This window comes from Phyllostomus hastatus, unplaced genomic scaffold (genome assembly GCF_019186645.2).
Source record: "Phyllostomus hastatus isolate PE091 unplaced genomic scaffold, TTU_PhHast_1.1 phas_scaffold_1066, whole genome shotgun sequence".
NCBI classification, from domain to species: Eukaryota; Metazoa; Chordata; class Mammalia; order Chiroptera; family Phyllostomidae; genus Phyllostomus; species Phyllostomus hastatus.
In genome coordinates, this window is record NW_025334004.1 from 5795705 (window position 1) to 5816050 (window position 20346).

The window sequence follows — 20346 nt, forward strand, 5'->3', positions numbered from 1 at the left end:
TTATAAGAAACCTTTAAAACTTTTTTTTAAAGTAACCTTATGTACAAGTTAGCTATGCTGAATGTGTCTGGAAAAAGGTTAGTGACTTTCAGTTTTACTATGAGCCAGTTTCATGTATATTGTCTCATTTAATCCTCACCATTCTTAGGAGGCTGACACTTATTTTCATTTTAAGGTTAACCACCGCCCCCCCCCAGACTTAGGATAAATAACATTTCCTAGGTTATATACACATTTACTAAATTTGACCAGTTTCTATCAAAGATTTTTGTATCTAATAGAAGAGATGAGTGACTAGAACTATAAATCAAAATACGTAACAGGAGAGAAGTAAGGGATAAAAAGTACAGAGAGCTTCAACTAAGGATAGCATTAGAGAAGGGTTTTGTAGGGTCTAGACCAGTGATTTTCAACCCTTTTCATATAATGGCACACATAAACTACTAAAATTCTGCAGCACACCAAAAAATATATTTTTGGCAATCTCACAAAAAATAGGTATAATTTTGATTCATTCACACCGGATGGCTGTTGTCATTATTTTATTTGACAGTCTAAGGGAAAAGAGGTCACTGACCCTGACTACCGGTAAATAGGTATTACATGTTTTAAAAATTCTTACAGGACCGGTTGAAAATCACTGATCTAGGTGGAGGAGGGGGAGGACAGTTGAATAGAGGGCTAATGGCCTGCAGAGTGGACTGTGGGAGAGTGATCATTTTAGTTTGCCTGAGTGTTGAAGGGTATGTTAAGGTCAGCCTGTGGAAGGTCTTATATAACAAGCTCCAAAATTTAAACATTTTTCAATTTGTAAAGAGGAGACACTGACATTCTCTGTCATTCTTTCTTTGACATTCTTTGCCCATCTAGAAGCAGAATATAAGATGGACTGAAGGTAGATGGATGAGGTAGCTGTGGATGGAAAGGAAAAGGATATGAGTTTGATTTGACTACAGACTAAGTATGGGGTACAAAATGGAAATAGGAACCATTTTGATAGGGATAATAATGACTTCAGTTTTGAATCCATTAACTTGTATCACCAGGAACTCCTAATAGGAGCCGTCAGCAGATAGTTAAAATCATTACTGCAGATGTGAAGTTCTCAAAACTGGAGTTGACAGCCTTGGATGTCATTGGTGACATCAAGGTGAGAGTTGAGGTTTCAGGACTGCATGAGTTTGTCATTATTCTGATCTAAAATTTACCAGGTTTACAAATTAAAGTGAGGGAAATGTTCTCTTCACATGTTTACCAGATTTGGAACATGCAACACTTGGCTGCTAATATAATGATATTAATATAGTATTAGGAATTTAACACTTTTTTCTCATCTTTTAAATTGCTGTGGAAACAGATATGGAAAAGCAGAACCACCAAAAGGAGTAATGACCAGCTGTTTCATGACAGACCTGGATGCTAGTTCTCATGCCTCAGGATATCCAGTTGGGAACTCCATACCAGCTCTTGGGATCAGACTTTCATCCACTTAATACTCTTCTTTATCTGAACTACTGAAGCCAGTCCTAGTTAACTACGAATGGCTACCCAAAGGAAACACTTGGTGAAAGATTTCAATCCTTACATCACCTGCTACATCTGTAAAGGGTATCTGATCAAGCCAACTACAGTGACGGAATGTCTTCATACGTGTAAGTAACCTTTATGCCATATACCCATCAGAGGTTGTGGGTTATACTTGCTCTTTTAAAATTACCACATTTTGTTTTATCTAGTTTTTAGCTTATAAAACAATGAATATTCTAAGAATTAACTTTAAATATATTTTCAGGATTATCTTTGTCATTGGGATACCAGTAGCATGAAATTTTCTTTTGTTATTTAAATTATCATACTTGACTTTTATCTGATTTATAAATGTTCTAAAAATATATCATTGGTTATAGTTTTTTAAAAGTAAAGTATTTTAGGTTTTTTAATTTTTTTTAAATTATACTGAAGGAATTAATCTTCTCAGAGGTTTTGTTAAAATATGCACACTTCAACCCATTTTTTAAACTACTTTATTGAGGTATGGCTGACATACAAACAGCTGTAAATACTTAATGTCTACAACTCAATGAGTTTAGAGCTAAGTATACACTGGTGAAACTGTCACCACATCTGTGCCATAAACATATTCATCACTTCCCAAAGTTCCCTCCCAGCCTCTTATTATTTATTATTATTTTTGTGATAAGAACACTTAACATTAAATAAACTCTCTTAGCAAATTTTAGGTATACAAAACAGTATTGTACTCATTGGCACCATGTTGTATAGTAGATCTCTAGGACTTACTCATCTTGTATAACAAAAACTTTGTACCCTTCAACTAATAACCAGCAACCTCATCATCACCTGGGAACTTGTTAGAAATGCAAATTAGTAGACCCCACCCCAGTATTACTGAATCACAAACTCTGGGAGTGGGCACATCAATATGTATTTAACAAGCTCTCCAGGTGGAGAGCAGGATGACAGTTAGTCAGGGGTGTAGGGGTTGAGCGAAAAGGAAAAAGGACTCATGAACGAGGACAACAGGGTGGTGATTGCTGGGGGAGAGGAGGTGTAAAGAGACTAAATGGTAATCGAAAAAAATACAATAAAGACATATTTTTTAAAAAGCTCCACAGGTGATTCTGAAGGATATTCAAGTTTGAGAATCATTGTTCTAAGATGATATCTGTGGAATTCCTAACAAGTTTCTTTCTTACCTGCCTTATTGGTAGAGAAAGAGAAATTTTTGTAGCCACTTATGCCAGGATTTTACATACTTTTGTGGTCCTGCCAATATGAATTTATTTTTGTATTTCAATGAAAGTAATTCCAGTACATTCTAGTTTAATGCCTATCATGTGCACAAAAGTAGATACTTTACATATGTACTAGATTTCACTTTAGCTTTACAGTAACCTTGGAGAAATTTGGAGTGGATGTGGGAAGGAAGAGAGGGTATAAAGTTTTTATTTTGTGGTTGTGGAAACCTAGAGTTAAGTAACTTGCCTGGTATCACATCTAATGAGTAGTAGACCTGTATTCGCCTCCCAAGCCCGTGCTCTAAGATAAAACAGTCTCTCTTTTTCAATCCTGCTTTCAGCTATACTCTATCTGCTGAACTGGCATGGTATTTTATACAAGTAGTTTTAAACAGGAGCGCAAAATACAATCATCTGAAAATGGTTAAAATAGCAAATTTTATGTTGTATGTATTAAATTTAAAAAATAGAATCACCTAGGAGCTGTTTCAATGTATACATGCTCAGAACTCTACCCAGAGAGGTTTGGTGGGTGTGTGGTGAGGTCTGGGCAGGTGTGTTTTGGAAAACCTCTCCAAGTGATGCTGGTGTATACTCCTTTGGGTATTACTGGCCTGTGCTGTTCAGTAGGCAGTTACCTATGAACTGTCTTGAAATACTAAGTCATTGTTGCCCTGTATCATTATTTAACTTGAACAATTACAGATAAAATATCAGCCAGCAGATATTTATTGAATACTTACTGTGTGCCATGCACCATTCTAGGCATGGAGGATACAGCAATGAACAAGATAGTAAAAAATAAAAATCTCTGCTTTCAAGAAATTCTAGGGGAAACTAATAATATGTGCCACATTAATGATAAATACTATGAAGAGGAACAAAAGCAGCTCTAAGATAAGAGAGTGAGATTATTTTATATGGAATGGCAGGGTTGGCCTCTTTGATATGATGAGATATGAACAAAAACCATAAAGGATTGAGCTCTGTGAATGTATGGGAAGAGTATTCTAGGCAGAGGGAAAATCAAGTACCAAAGCCTTGAGGTAGGAATGCCCTTGGCAGGTTCAAGGAAGAACAGTTAAAAGGCTATTGCTGCAGGTCAGCTGAAAGAGTATAGGACCTTCACCTTGGGTAATGAGGTGTGAGATGGAAGTGGGGAAGAATGATTGAACTGGATGTATTTTGGAGGAAAAGCCAATAGGATGTGGCTACTCTCGAGTGGGGACTTTATCTTACACTTCCATGTTTCCCACTGACCCAACCATGGCACCCAGACATGGTCCACAGTCTGTTTTGTTGTGCTGCTTCTAACATTTGTGCATTGTTTTTTATATTTGGATGTCTCTAGCAATAACTGCCAACTCTGTTTGGAGGATAAGAAGAAAGCACAAATTCTTTTCCCCCCTACCTATTTAATATAGATTTTATATCTGTTCTCAAAGAAAAAGTATTTGGGACATAATGAAATCCCAATTTAAATGTTACTTTTTTGGAGGAAAACCCAAAAATTCTAGAAGTATACATAATCAGTTTATAAGCAAGGGTTATGTTTATGTTTGCAACAGCAGTTTAAGGTGTAAGGGGGTAGTGACAGTTTAACTGCACAAGTCATTCTGGCCTGAAAAATCCCCTGGAAGTCTTCAAGTCTCTTTACCCAGAGAGGATGAAAATGGCAGAAGTGTAATTAAAAGAGAGTGGTAAATCACAAGTGTGACCTTTTATCACCAGCAGAAAACACAGAACAGAGTAAATGATGGAGTCAGGTACTCCACCCCATTGTCTAAGGAGACCTGAGGATTCTGTAGTGCTACCCTTTATGCACTTTCCGGTCCTTGGATTTCTATTTTTTTGTTGTTGTTTGTAGTTATATTAGGGCTTATAATGCAGAAATTATTCCACTTGCAAAATATTCCCTTATTTTTTTTTAAAGATTTTATTTATTTATTTTTAGAGAGGGAAGGGAGGGGGAGAGAGGGGGAGAGGAGAGAGAGAGAGAAACATCAATGTGCATTTGCTGGGGGTTATGGCCTGCAACCCAGGCATGTACCCTGGCTGGGAATCGAACCTGGGACACTTTGGTTCCCAGCCCGCGCTCAATCCACTGAGCTACACCAGCCAGGTATTCCCTTATTTATATCGAGAAAATAAATAGTACCACAAAGCAGTGTTCCTCAGTCATTGGTTTGGTCTTTGATGTTACCTGGTTTTCTCATGTGTCATGTGGGACAGACTTGGTGGTATTGTGATTTAGGAGCAGTATGAAATAGAAAGTAAGATGGCCAAAAGGGACAGGAGGAAAAGGAGAAGCATTAAGTGACATTTTGATACCTTGTAATATTTTCAATCTTGATTTAGTCATATAAAAAGAATATCTTATTAAGATTGTTCAAAGACTATAAGTTTATGATACTAGAAGTAAAGAGTAGTTCTCATTATGAAAATTAATCAGAAAGTTTGAAATATATAAACGGAGCTTTATTATTGGTGAGCAAAACCAGGTATGGAATCTGCCCTTCTGGACTTCCTGGCCAAGTGAAGAAAGACAGGGTAATCAGTTAAGAAATGTATAAAATAAAATTGGATGTTGATAAGTGGGACAAAAATAATGAAACAATTATAAAATAACAGGTATGTGTCAGGATATGGCAGCAGAATGGAATGCAAGAGAAGGAAATAAAGTGTTTTCTGAAATTCCTAAAGCCACAGGTCCTAGGCCTCCGCAGGCAAGGACATTAATTTTGTGGTCTGGCTGCAGTACAGGTGCATTGGGGTGGGAAGGAGGGGTCATGATAGGGTCTCCCTACTTTGACATGAATAAATGAATTTGCTTTACTCTTTTTTCAAAATATTCTGCAAAGGCAATTCAGCTCTTTTTCTCATCAAATCAGAAATGTTGTTGCCCTTCCACTCTTCCGCTGAGAAGTTCTGGAGCTGACGCTGACTGGCTTCCCTGTATTTGTAGCAAGAAGGGCCGAAAGGAGCGGCGGGGTGGCTGACTGCAGCAGCCTTGACATTCTCAGCAGTCCAGCTAGGTGGAAGAAGAAAGGGGCAAGCCAGGCTGCCTCCTGGGCTCCTGGCAAGGAGTTGGCGGGGAGGGGACTTACAGCACCCTACTAACACCACTTCCCTTTGTCAGGCCAAGGACATTCTGTAAAAAGATAAAATTTTTAAATGAGGTAAACATTTAAAACATGAATGAGTTTTTAGTTTTAAATAATCACTTAGCACTAGAGGAACTAAATCTACATCATCTGTGGTTATACGTCTATAAGATAATTTTAATAATCCAACAAACCTAAGGAAATAAACATTCACACAATTGTTAAATTTTAAAAACAAACAATTAGATGCTAGGTACTCTGCTAGCCACTAAGGTAGAGTGGTTAAAAAAAGGATAAACTAGGAACTTAATCTATCACTCTATCAAGCAAAACTTCTCATAAGACAAGACATTTCTACACATGTATTTGGATCTGTTTTCCTGTCTTTGTGAACTCGTACTCGGAGACAACAACTACCTATGCTGATCTCTCCCAGATCTTTATTTCTGGCAGTCCTTTCCTCTGAGCTTCGCAGTCCCACTGGATGTCTGCTCAGATATCCTAAAGCTGCCTGGAGTTCAACGTATCTAAAAATGAATGGTAGGATTCCAGCACTCAGTTGGCCAAACGGGAAATAGGCTGCACACTTGAGTCTCCTTACCCTCACTACCACAACAGGGACAAAGTTCTGACTGGTCCCTCTCTTTAATATCTCTTAAATCTGTCACTTCACTTCCTTCCCCTGTGACCGTTTGTTCTCACCTTCAATACTTCTCACCAAAGTCACTGCGGCCTACTCCTAACCAATGTCATAGTGGTGATTTTTTAAACATTTTACCATCTTCAGCACTCTTTAGCTAACCCAAAATTTCCTAAAAATAACCTAGTACCCTCAGGATAAATAAAGTGACTTAGGTGTGACTGACTTCTGTCCCACCATCCAAAACACACTTGCAAATAATTGGTTTAGCAGTTTGCTCTGCTTGGAATGCACTTCTCCTATATACCTGGCCAGCAGGTATCCATTCTTCAAAAATCATCTTCAGATATGCCACCCACCTGCTACCACAGACACATTTGGGTTAAGTATTTTCTTAGTACCTAATACTTGAGTTTGCAGTAAAAGTCTAAATGAATAAATAGCCAGTCACTTCATTATTTTATTGTGTGTTTTTTCCTTTCAGAGATTCAAATGCAGTGATAGGTAGCTTGAAAGGCATGTAGACAGTTTTTAGGACTTAATAAATTTTGAAAAACTGTCTTCTGAAGTATATAGGTGGGAGTCTTGTGGTCTTAGGTAAGGTGAGGGAGAGATGCTGGGTTGGGGACTGGAGATTGGTGGCTTTAGATTAAGGGTTGCACTATCTCTTGCACTAGGGTCCTGAGAAACTTTTTGAGGTTACTTAGAGTATATTTGCTGGTGGCTGTATAGGTTGTTGACTTAAAATGGAAGACTGTTCACTTAAACTGAGAACAAAGAAGCTTTGTTCCAGCAGTTAAAATGTGAAGAATACAGTGTGTTGATTCTTAATTCTCTTGTGGTTAAAAGTCTGCTTTAAGGACCTAATGATTTTTTCCTCGGGAAAAAAGAGAAGTTTTAGACATAGAATTCCATGGTACAAGACAGGATTTCTTCATTTTGCCCTTTGACAAATGAGAGATTATGGCATGAATCCCCTAAGAATGAATTCTTTGGAAAAACACATTGTTGTACTTAGTTTGTTTTTCATATATATATATTTTTTAAATTTATTTTTGGAGCAAAGGGAAGGGAGGGAGGAGAGAAACATTAATGTGTGGTTGCCTCTTGTGCGCCCTCTACTGGGGACCTGCCCTGCAACCCAGGCATATGCCCTGATTGGGAATCGAACCTGCAACCCTCTGTTGTACTTAATTTTTAACTTACACAAAGTACAAGGGTTAATTGGTAGTTAGATATAGTTGACGTGAAAATTAAGGAACTTGGTGATTTTATGTGGTGATATGGGAGAATGAAGGAGTAACTTAATCCTAAGATACTAAAATTTAAGTACTACCAACCATTTATTTATTTATTGTTTTGAACAAGTCTTATAAATACACAAGTATTCAAGTTATGGAGAACTTTTGATACATTGATATTCAATGTTTAAAGATCTTATGCTACATATACTTACTGTTCAAGGTGCATTCACCAGACTAGCAGCATCCACCAGCAGTATCAGTTGGGAACTTGTTAGAAGTGCTTATCTGTGGGCTTTACTATAGACCTCCTAAGTCAGAATCTCTAGGGAGAAGGCCACAAATCTGTGTAAGGACAATTCTTGGGTGATTCTGTGGTGACTGAAGTTTGAGAAACACTGCTCTGGACCACGCATTTATAATACTAGCATCTCTTGAACTAGGTAGTTTGCACTTTTAATCACGCAGTAATTAAATGCCAATGAAAGATTAAATTAATGTATGTCATTTATTGAATGTCATACATGGGATCATGAACTTTACTTTCATTGTCATAATATTCCCAAGAACCCTTCTAATTAGGCAATATTATTTAGTCATTCAACAAATGTTTATTAGCACCTATATTTTGCCAGTTTTTATTCTAGCCAGTGGAAACACAACAATAAATAAGACAGATGTAGTTTGTGCCCTCCTAGAATTTATGTTCTAATAGGAGAGTCAGATAATGCACAAGTAAACAGTATAATTTCAGATGCTATGTGTATCAAATACTATGAGGAAAAATAAAACAGAAGAAGGTATTTCTTGAGAGTTACCATTTGAACAGAGACCAAAATAACAGGAAGGAGCAACCAATGAAAAGGTTTGGGGCCAGAATATTTCAGATTCATATTCCGGGTGTTTTCCACAGAGACTCCGAAAGGTTAAGGAACATAGCTAATGAGAGCTGGAGCTGGGTTCTGAATCCCGGATAGCTGACTCAGACACGTCTTTGTATTCAATTGTCACTTCCCTAGTTTTCTTTCTGCTTGGCTATATCTTCTAAAATTTCTTTAACAACATGTGAATTTAAAATGTATATAGAATGAGCCTCTTTAACTGTGTTTTTATGACTGTATACCTGCCTCTCGCTCTACACACACAAATACATACATACATACAAGACATGATCTGAATGTATTATTGATCCTAAATAAATAGCCATTATAATGAAGAAAACATATAAATTGAACTTTATAATAATGTATTCTTTATAAAATTTGATCTTTAGAGTCAAGACTTTTAAGAATAAAAATCAAAGTTCTATCAAAGTGTTTGATCTCATCAAAGAACTGATAGAACTAATGAATGAATTGGGTAAACTTGCAGGATACATAATTAGTATAGAACAATCTGTTGTATTTCTGTGTGCTGACAACAAACTACCAAAAGAGAAATGAAGAAAACAATCCCATTTTCAATTGCATCAAAAAGAATAAAATATTTAGGAATAACTTTAACCAAGGACATGATAGATTTGTATATTTAAAACTATAAGACATTAATGAAAGAATTGAAGAAGATACAACTAAATGGAAAGATCATCCATGCTCATGGATTAGGCAACTTAATATCATTAAAATATGTCCAAACTAACCAAGCAATATACAGATTCAGTGTAATCCCTATCAAAATCCCAATGGCATGTTTTTATAAAAATAGAATAAACAATACTAAAATTTGTATAGAATTTTAAAAGACCCCAAATAGTCAAAGCTATCTTGAGAAAAACGAACAAAACTAGAGGCATAATGCTCCCTGATTTCAAATCTATAGTAATTAAAACAGTGTGATATTGTCATAATGACACAGATATCAATGGGACAGGACAGAAGAGCCAGAAATAAACACATATATATGCTCAATTAATTTATAGCAAGGGAGCCAAGAATATAAAATGAGCAAAGGACAGTCTCTTCAATAAATGGTGGGAAAATCAGACAGCCATAGCAAAATAATGAAACTGGACCATTATCGACCATTATCTTATATAATAAACAAAAAATGAACTCAAGATGGATTAAAGACTTGAAAGTGAGCCCTGACCAGTGTGGCTCAGTTGGTTAGAGCATTGTCCTGTAGACTGAAAGGTCACTGGTTGGTTCCCAATCAGGGCACGTGCCCAGGTTGCTGGTTTGATTGCCTCTGTGGAGGGAGGGGTGAGGGGGGGATAGGAGAAGATAACCAGTTCTTTCTCTCTCTCTCTCCCTCCCTCTCTCTCTCTCTCTCTTCACCCCTCCTTCTCTCTCTCTGTCTCTCTCCCCCCTCCCTCTTTTCTCCCTCTGCCCCCCCATCATCTTTTGCTCTGTTCCTCGCTCTCTAAAAGCAATAAAAAATATCCTCAGGTGAGGATTTTAAAAAAGGCTTAAAAGTAAAACATGCCTGAAACCCTAAAACTCCTAGAAGAAAACTTAGGTGGTAAGGTCCTTGACATAGGCCTTAGTGATGATTTTCTGAATCTAACACCAAAAGCAAAAATAAACAAGTAGTACTATATCAAACTAAAAAGCTTCTGTACAGCATAGGAAACTAGCAACAAAATGAAAAGGCAACCTATTGAATGGGAGAAAATAATTGCAAATCATATATCTGATAAATGGCTAATATTTGAAATATAGAAAACTCATACAACTCAATAGCAAAAGAACAATCTGATTTAAAAATGGGCAGAGGATTTGAGTAGACATTTTTCAACGCCATACATATGGCCAACAACAGGTACATGAAAAAGTGCTCAACATCACCAATCATGAAGGAAATGCAAATCAAAACTGTAATGCAGTATCACCTCACACTATTAGAATGGCTATTATCAAACACAAGAAGTATCATGTTGGTGAGAATGTGGAGGAAAGGGTGCCCTTCTGCACTGCTGGTAGGAATATAAATTGCTGCAGCTACTATGGAAAACAGTACAGAGGTTCCTCAAAATATTAAAAATTGAACTGACATATGATCCAGCAATTTTACTTCCAGGTATTTATTGAAAGAAAACAAAAACACTAACTTGAAAAGATATATGAACCCCCATGTTTATTGCAGCATTATTTACAATAGGCAAGATATGGAAACCTAAGTATCCATCAATGGATGAATAAAGAAAGTATGGTATACACACACACAGAGGAATATTATTTACTGATAAGGAAGAATGAAATGTTGCCATTTGTGACAATATGAATGGACATTATGCTAAGTGAAATAAGTTAGAGAAAGACAAATAATGGATGATTATGATTTCTCTCATAGGTAGAATCTCTTAAAAAAGGTTTTAAAATTCCACACTGATAGACACAGAGAATAGATTGGTGGTTGCCAGAGGTTGGGGGAGAAATGGGTGAACTGTTTTTGTTTTTTGGGCTTCTTTTTTTTTTAGTTTAAATAAATTATCCTTTTAAGGAAAAAAATCAAAGGCTTAAATAGTAGTTATATTAAAGCCTCAGTGGGTATAGATATAATGTTTTAGGGTTATACTAGAATTGAGTTTGCTGGTATACTGATGTTACATATTTCAAACAGTATTTTGGCAGTAACTAGTCACTCATTCATGAAGGTGATTATAGTGCTCATTTTGATGATTCTTTTTAAATAAGGAAGAATAATTATAGGTCTTAGACAACCTAGGTGTCATCTATTATTAGTAATAATGTTAAAGAAGAATTATATGAGATGTGTGCTTCTAACTTTTGAAACTATGCCTTAGATAGTAAAGAATGTTTAAACAGTTGAGCAAAGTATCATAGTGGACACTAAAAGACAAAACTAGGGGATAACAGATAAAAATGAAATTGTCTTTCATATTGGCTTCTGAGAATAAATTATATCTAGATCAGAGTGAGCTGGAACTGATATTAATGATGGATTGAAAGAAAATATATGACCTCAAATACGTATTCAGAATTAGAAACCAGGGTCAGTGTGCAGGTATGTTTAAGAGTCCAGCAGAAAGGCTGACTGTAAACATTAAGAATAAGTACAGTCTAGCCTGGACAAAAGACAGAAGATAATTTCACTTCAATACTTTAAAGAGTTTTCATAACTAATGGTGCTTCATAACACCGGTTTTTACCAGACTACTATATCATATTAAAAATTTTAATACCAGTGAACCAAAGCTATGTTCCCTCAGAGGCTCAACCACTGACATTTCTTTGCTCAGTTAACAGAAAATAATTATTGCATTTTATAAAACTAAAATAGATTTTAGCTTATATTGAATTAACTCATTTTAGTTGTCAAAAAAAATAGTAAACTCAGATTCTTTTTCTGTGATTTGAAAACATGGGCCGATTTCTGACTTGACTAAAAGAGTATACTTGTGGGTCCTAGAATCTTGGCTCCTTTTGCTGTTCCTAACCCTAGTATCCTCATTCCACAAGTATTCACTTAGCTCCTCCTCCTCCAGGTACAGTTGTGGGCACTTGGAATTCATCAGGCAACATAGTAGGCAATAAGTAATATTATTGGTATAGAAAAAGTAGCCCAGAAATAAACCCAAGTCTCTATGGTCAATTAATATTTGACAAAGGGGGCAGCAACATAAAATGGAGTAAAAATAGCCTCTTCAACCAATGGTGTTGGTAGAACTGGACAGCTACATGCAAAAAAATGAAACTTGAGCACTAACTTACACCATACACAAAAATAAATTCAAGGTGGATAAAAGATTTAAATATAAGCTATGGTACCATTAAAGTCCTAGAGGAGAACATAGGCAGGAAAATCTCAGATATTTCACACAGCAACATTTTCACTGATATGTCCCCTAGAGCAAGGGACGTAAAGGAAAGAATAAACAAATGGGATCTCATCAAAATAAAAAGCTTCTGCATGGCTAAAGAAAACAGTATTAAAATAAAAAGAACCAACTGTATGGGAAAACATATTTGCCATTGATACCTCAAACAAAGGTTTAATCTCCAAAATATATAAAGAATCTATACGACTCCACTCTAAGAAGACAAGCAACCCAATTAAAAAATGGGCCAAGGACTTGAACAGACACTTCCGCAAGGAGGACACACAGAGGATCCAGAGACACATGAAAAGATGCTCAATATCACTAGCTACCAGAGAGATACAAATGAAAACCATAATGAGATACCACTTCACACCAGTCAGAATGGCCATCATAAACAAAGCAAGAAACAGTAAATGTTGGAGAGGGTTTGGAGAAAAGGGAACCCTAGTGCACTCACTGTTGGTGGGATTGCAGACTGGTACAACCACTATGGAAAACAGTATGGAATTTTTCCCAGAAAACTAAAAATGGATCTGCCTTTTGACCCAGCAATTCCATGGCTAGGATTATATCCTAAGAACCCTGAAACACCAATCCAAAAGAACTTATGCACCCCAATGTTCATAGCAGCACAATTTACAATAGCCAGGTGCTGGAAGCAACCTCGGTGCCCATCGGTAAATGAATGGATCAAAAAACTATGGTACATTTACACAATGGAATTCTATGCAGCAGAAAGAAAGAAGGCGTTCCTACCCTTTGCAATAGCATGGATGGAACTGGAGAGCATTATGCTAAGTGAAATAAGCCAGGCAGTGAAAGACAAATACCATATGATCCCACCTTTAACAGGAACCTAAACAACAAAACAAACAAACAAAATGTAATCAAAGACACTGAAATAGAGAAAAGGCTGACAGTGACCAGAGGGGAGAAGGAAGGGAATTTCAGGGGAAAGGGAGAAGGGAGGGAATTTCAGGGGAAAAGGAGAAGGGTTTACAGGACCAAATATAAAGGTCACATGGACAAAAACTAGGGGGGGTGGAAATGGAAGGGACGTGGGGAGGGATGGGTGGATGGGCTGGGATGGGAGTAAAAGACAGAAAACTGTACTTGAACAATGATTAAAATAAATTTTTATGAATTTTTTTTAAAGTAATGTGATTGCTATAGAAAAAGGGAGAGCCAAGCTGGGTAAAAGGATTAGGGCAGTCAGTGGGAAGTTGTTACAATTTAAAAGAAGTCTCTGTTTAGGGTAGACCTAATTACAAAAGTACCATTTGACCAGATTTAAACAGATAAAAGAACTAGGCATTTACAAGTCTGAGGGAAGAGTATTCCAGGTACAGGGAATAGCAAGAGCAAAGGGTCTAAGGCAGGCACGTGCCTGCCATGTTGAGAAATGGTCAGGAGGCCAGTGTGTCTGGACAGCAGTGAGCAAAAGAGAGTTCAGAGAGGTGACAGGGGTGGATGTGTGCAGCTCTCATAAGGCCGTTGTAGAGATCTGGCTTTTCCTCTGAGAGAAATGACCCATTTCAGGCAGGATTTTGATAGAGGAATGACATTACCTGATTTAGGTTTGAAAGCATCACTCAGACTACTGTTGAAAACAGACCTGGTAAGAGGCTCTTGCATAAGTCCAGGAAACAGGCGGTGATGGCTTGCACCAAGGTGGTGGTGGTGTGAAAACAGGTTAGATTCTAGTTATATTTCAAAGGTAGAGCCAAATTTGCTAACAAACTGCGTGGACATCATGAAATAAAAAGGAGTCAAGAAGTTAAGGCAATCTTTTAAAAGTTTTTAAAATATTATTACTTATGCTTACAGTTATCCCCAAGTTTTCCCCCTTTGCTCACTTCCACCCAGCTCTGGAGTTAAGGTAGTCTTAAAGAATATCTGGCCCTGACTGGTGTAGCTCAGTGGATTGAGTGCGGGCTGCGAACCAAAGCATCGCAGGTTCGATTCCCAGTCAGGGCACATGCCTGGGTTGCAGGCCACAGCCCCCAGCAACCACACATTGATGTTTCTCTCTCTCTTTCTCCCTCCCTTCCCTCTCTAAAAATAAATAAGTAAAATCTTAAAAAATATATATCTGTAAGAGTTTGGTATGAGAAAGTTGAGGGATAAAGATGTCATCAGATCATACAGAAAAAGTTGAAGGTCAGGAGGCTGTTTTTTGAGACATCTAAATGGAGATGTCCATTTGGGAGTTGGACATGGGAGTCTGGAGAATGTCATCATATAGATCATATTTAAACAATGAGAGTACCGAGGGAATGAGTACTCACTTCTAGATGAGAGAAGAGGACAGAGGATGGAGCTCTGGGGCACCGAGGAGGAAGAGTCAGATAAGAAGAAAACAAAGTGTGGGATCATGGGAGGCAAAGCACACACATAGTGTCAAGGAGGAGAAGGGTAATTGAGTCAACTGTGCTAAGTAAGATGGGACTGAGAAAAGACCACTAAATTTAGCAACACAGAGGCCATGGATAATCTTGTCAAGCAGTTTCAATGGAATGGTAAGGAGTGTAAGTCTGCATAGGTGTGAGAATGGAAAATTTTTAATGTCCTGGTTTTGATCATTGTACTATGATTATGTAAGTATTTTATCTTAAAGTTTAAAAAAAGTGAAAAAAAGAATGTGAAGAGGGGAATTGGAGGGAGTGAGTATAGGTAGCTCTGAAATGGAGTGATAGCTGACAAAGTAAATGGGGTCAGCAGTTTTTGTTTTGTTTTAAAATGGGGCATAAGTTTGAATGTTGATGGGAATCTTCCATAGTTAGCAAAAGACTGACATAGGTGAAAGGGAAGAATGCTGAAGCAGTGTTCTTAGGTCATTGGGAAGGGATCAAGTGCACAGAGCAGAGATTGACTTTAGATAGACACATAGAAGTTCTGGAAATAAGCAAGAGCACTAAGTGTAGATGCTAGTCACATGGTGGTATGAATTATCTTTGTCTCAGGTTTTTTACTTTTGATTTCAATAAAATAGAAAGCGAGGTCATCAGTGGAGAGTGAGATTGGGGGAGGATATGTTGTGGATTTGAGGAGAGAGGGGAAGGTACTCAGAAATCATAATGGACTTGCAGCACTGAGTATGATTGCCTGGCAGATGAAGGACCCACCCTAGGTTCATAGTCATGAATTTAAGGTGAGACACCAGTCAGCATGGTGCATATTTTTCTTCCACAGCTACAATCTTGTATAAGCAGAGTATGTTGGATTTAGCCAGGATTAATATTTTAACTGAGCCAGTGTGATGGAAAAGAGAGGTAGAAAAGTTGAAGTAGAGAAGAACAGAGCTTCCAAGAGTATATATGAGGAAGTGATTACTGACTGACCACAGAATTTGTATTGATTAGGAGGGGTATGAAGGCTTTGCTGCACTCACTAAGCTAGGAAGCTCTACCCAAACCTTAGAGTCCCGTTTGACTCCATAAGCCTGTCTGTGAAAGTACAGCCTTCCTGGACATTTTGGTGTCCTGGTGTGCTTGAGGTAAGATCCTTCTGCTTTGCTGCCTGCTTCTCTGTCAGGGTGAAACAATAAAGCATTCTTCTTAGTAGAAAGTAATGCTATCCTTGGTGTTCTCCATGAAATTGCAACTCATGTAGGCTTTTGAAAGAAATGTGCCATTTATAACATAAGAGAAGAAAGGTGTCTATTAGTTCCTTATACAAGTAAAACTAGGAAGTACTGTCTCATAGAAGCACATATTCTGGAAAACTTTTGTGAAGATATTGTCAGTTTCACCTGTAAGAATATTGATCAAAATCACGAAGTTGTTGCCTCTTCTCTTTGCAGATGACCACAGTTTACTTGTAAACTGTTACCAGATAACAGATAAAGTTTTCAAAGCAAACTATACCAAATGAGTGTTAATCAAGAAGGGCACATAAAGACAGTGACAGTGTTTAAGGAAGGGAGAAAAACATGCTTCTGTGTTAACAGATAAAACCAACACATTAGGATGATTTTAATAAAGAAGCCAGCATTTGATCACTTTTAATAAACAGAACATTACTAATGAATGACATCACCAAGGACATGAGAGAAAAGACTATTGTTTTATTATCAATGATAGCAGCATTAGTGCTCAAGAAGAGAAATTTGTGTGGATTACTTTGCATCATCAGAGCTGGGAAGCTAGCTCTCTGATACATAGAGATGTGGATATATCCAAGATAGCAACAACAAATGGTCCTTGTACCCATTGTGAAGAACACCACCCTCCCCAACTTCAAGACTTGAAAAGAAAGATGTAGGCTAACCTTTTGTTAAACTGTGAAATCAACATACAGTAGTACTTCAGAACAGGTATAAAGTGAGGATACAGAATCTGGTAGCTCCTAGACTAGTGGGACTGTGCTAGAATTCCATTAAACATATAAAGTTAAAGAAGGAATGAATGTATAATGGAGAAGTCTTGGTCAACCTTGGACCCTCCAATCCAGAAAAAGATGTATCATACATGCCAATATAGGCAGTTCCCATTCAGGCGAAGCAATATGTAGAAAATATCATGCTTGAGTTGTAAGACTGTGTCTCTAGGGTGTTCATAGCTGCAGAGGATTAATACCAATACATAATAGACATTTCAAGTTCCATTAGCAAGATCATCTGTCATAAGATGGACATATCAAACTAATCATAGTCTGTTGCCATTCAATATTTGATACTTTGATTTTCCTTGTTATAATTTTATGTTCATCCAGTGGTATAATTTGTAGTTATAGCTTACATTGACTCTTTACAAGTTACCATACATTAATTTACACATTTTACATATATTTTTAAAAGATTTTATTTATTTTTTAGAGAGAGGGGAAGGGAGGGAGAAATAGAGGGAGAGAAACATCAATGTGCGGTTGCCCCTCATGTGCCCACACTGGGGACCTGGCCCATAACCCAAGCATGCGCCCTGACTGGGAATCAAACAGGCACTCAATCCACTGAGCTACACCAGCCAGGGTTACATATTTTACATATATATTATCTTATTGAATCCTTACAAGAACCATGTGAGATAAGTATTCTTGTTATCTCCCTTGTATAAAGAAGCACAAGTAAGTAATGTACCTAATGGCAGAACTGAGATTCAAATCCAGGCAGTCTGCCTCAAGATTGTCTTTTGTCTAGAGCAGTTGTGCTACACTACCTTGGCTCTGCATTATAGAAAAAAAGTATGTTAATCTCATATTCTTTAAATTATGGTTTGTCCTATAACAGTGATTTCCTAATAGTAAATAGTAAAGTGACTTCTGACTATGATTCGGTAGAGGTCCAAATCTTTGAATGAGCCCACCTATCAGAGGTACTAGTTGGTAAGGATTTTGTGGCCAGCTCCTGGCCTCCTCTGGCCAGGATTTCTGAGTTATCTTTTGACTGTCTTAGTGGAGAACGTTGCAGAGTTAGTCTTGATGCTACTCTCAGAGATTCTGATTTAGTTGGTTTGGGAGGGAGCCCATCAATCTGTTCTCTAAAAGTTCTCAATGGTGATTGTGGTGCCCATCTCAACTTGAGAATCACTGTTTTAATTGGCACATGACTCTTTCTCTATTAATTTGTGCAACAACCTAGTTCAAATCTAAGGTGGTAAAATGAAAGATTTTACTTAGTAAGCTTTAGGCAGAAATTTTGTGATGTTTGTGATTAACTAAATATACAGATCAGATAAAAATAAGAAATATTGATGCCAAAAACCAAGAGTTACTGACTTTATGGTGATTTGGTTTTCAGCCCTAGAGGCACACAGCCTGGGGATGGATGCCATCTCTGCTACACAGCTGGGCAACTGAGGCAGCCTACTCAGGCTCTCCAGTACTACTGCATTCCTCATTGCCTGGGGGCGGGTGGGTCAGGTGGTAACAGTCCATACCATAGTCTTTGTAAAGCCCAGAGCCTGATATTTGGTCAGTGCTCAGTAAATGTTAGCATTTGTTGCTAGTTAAGTGTTTTTTTTCAACTGGAGATGGCTTTGGTGAGACTAACTCCCTTTCTGAACTAAGTGTTTCTTGTGGCTGCAACATCTGTCTGCCTCTAGAGTGGCTGGTGAACATGAAAATTCTAATTAGTCTCCTTATAGTATAGTCTTAACCCAGACTGGGACTTTTTATCTTGGATCACTTGAGTTAACCAGTATAGTAGTTGAGCAGTTAAAGAGCTTGACATTAAATTTTTAAGACATTTAAAAATGTGTTGTATAGCTGGTATAAACCAAATTAAAAATTAAGAATCATGGGGTAGTTTTGTAGTGATGAGTTTTATAAACATCTAAGGGAAAGCAAATCCTTGTGGGAGGGCTCCGCCCACAGGGCCCCACCCCCGGCCGCCAGGGATGAGAATAAGTCTACCCAGACTTGATCTGCTCGGGAGGAAAGGTGGCCCATCTCTCAAAGGAGAAAGGCCAAGAGCCTTTTCCTCAATGGGCTTTTATTGGGTTTGTTTTGCACAGGAATACAGGTAAAGCTCATTAATCATTATCAGGCATTAAGGATCAAACAATAGATAACATGCAAAGAACTCTGAGGGCCTATTTTGAGTCAGGGTCTGTTAGCTAAAGGGCTACAAAACTTTGAGGAACAAACTAACTTCTTGCTTGGACCCTTATCATTTAATCGAGAGCATTCTAAACAAAGCAGGTTTCACAGGATTTTACATATTCTTTCTTAGGCCTGATTGCCCTAGGGAACCTGCCCTTTCCAGATCATGGAGGCACCCACCTCCAGCATTGTTTCAGGCTTAAGGCATTGTTTCAGGCTTAAGTCAGGCAGGGGAAGTAAGGCAGCCAAGAGATTAGGAGACTTCTCCCAGACAGAATGAGGACTCAGGCTCTGTTAAAGCTGAGGGTTGAGGGTCCATCACCCGCTTTTACTATAGCCCCCCAAGTCTTTCCCTGGGGCCTCTCCATGATCGTGCCTGTCTTAGGCCATTCCCCCTTGGGGAATCTTACCCATCATTGGCTAACCGATCAAGCATTGGGGGCCAGGCAGGGTAAAGAAAAAGGAGCAGAAGTGGTGCCCCTGCTGGGGAGATAAGTTTTGTCTCCTTAGTGGCTTATGGTCTGAAGGCCACTCAGTCTTAGCCATGGGGGCATTACAGCTTCTGAAACTAGGCAGGGCAGTTCCCAGCAAATCCTCACTGAACTTGTGGCTTGGATTTTCTCAGGTTTTAATTTTAAAAGCTTGTGGGAGGTAAATGTATTTACTCCAGGTTTTTACTTATTTTTTTAAGGAATAAAGAAGTTACTTAAAAGAGCTATTTTGTGCTAAATATCCAGTTTAAAAGGAATTCTAGCTCTACAAGTAGACATATTTAAGGCTCCCCAATTAAGGGGTAAAGCTTTTTAAACAAATTATTGCGGAGCAATAGAAGTAAAATTAGAAGAAAATGGATCATATAGGCATGTATTGGTTAAGCAAATGGGCTCTTGATTAAAATCCTGGCTTTCACCACCTTATTGACTTCAGGATTTTTGGCAAACTGATGAAATTCTCTACTTACTCTCCCCATCTGTAAGAGGCCTAATAATGTCACCTAAATAATAGGGTTATAGTGAGGATTAAATAATTAAATTGTGTTGAATTAAATATATGTGGAAGCATTTAGGGTGGTGTCTGGTACATATACCCCGTGTTGATGACTATAATGACTGGTGGTACCCACCACTGAGTCATCTGAACAAAAGTGAAAACTAGAGTAAAAATGTATTTCAGCATCTCTATTTTTTTCTTTCTAAAACTATTTGAAAAAAATTAAAAACAATTTTTTGGCCTTAGCCCCTGAAAAATATATTTTTTAATTTCTTTCATGTAACACTTG

At 37.7% G+C, this 20346-nt stretch overlaps 1 protein-coding gene across 3 annotated transcripts in view; it reads left to right on the top strand.

The window, feature by feature from the left end:
* Positions 1-20346, top strand: part of PCGF5 (polycomb group ring finger 5) — a 116166-nt gene that overhangs the window by 50395 nt on the left and 45425 nt on the right. For all 3 annotated transcript variants that reach the window (XM_045853947.1, XM_045853946.1, XM_045853948.1), the window contains exon 2: positions 1358-1652. In XM_045853947.1, the coding sequence (XP_045709903.1) occupies positions 1541-1652 (112 nt within the window). In that variant the 5' untranslated portion in view covers positions 1358-1540. The remainder of the gene's footprint in view (positions 1-1357; positions 1653-20346) is intronic.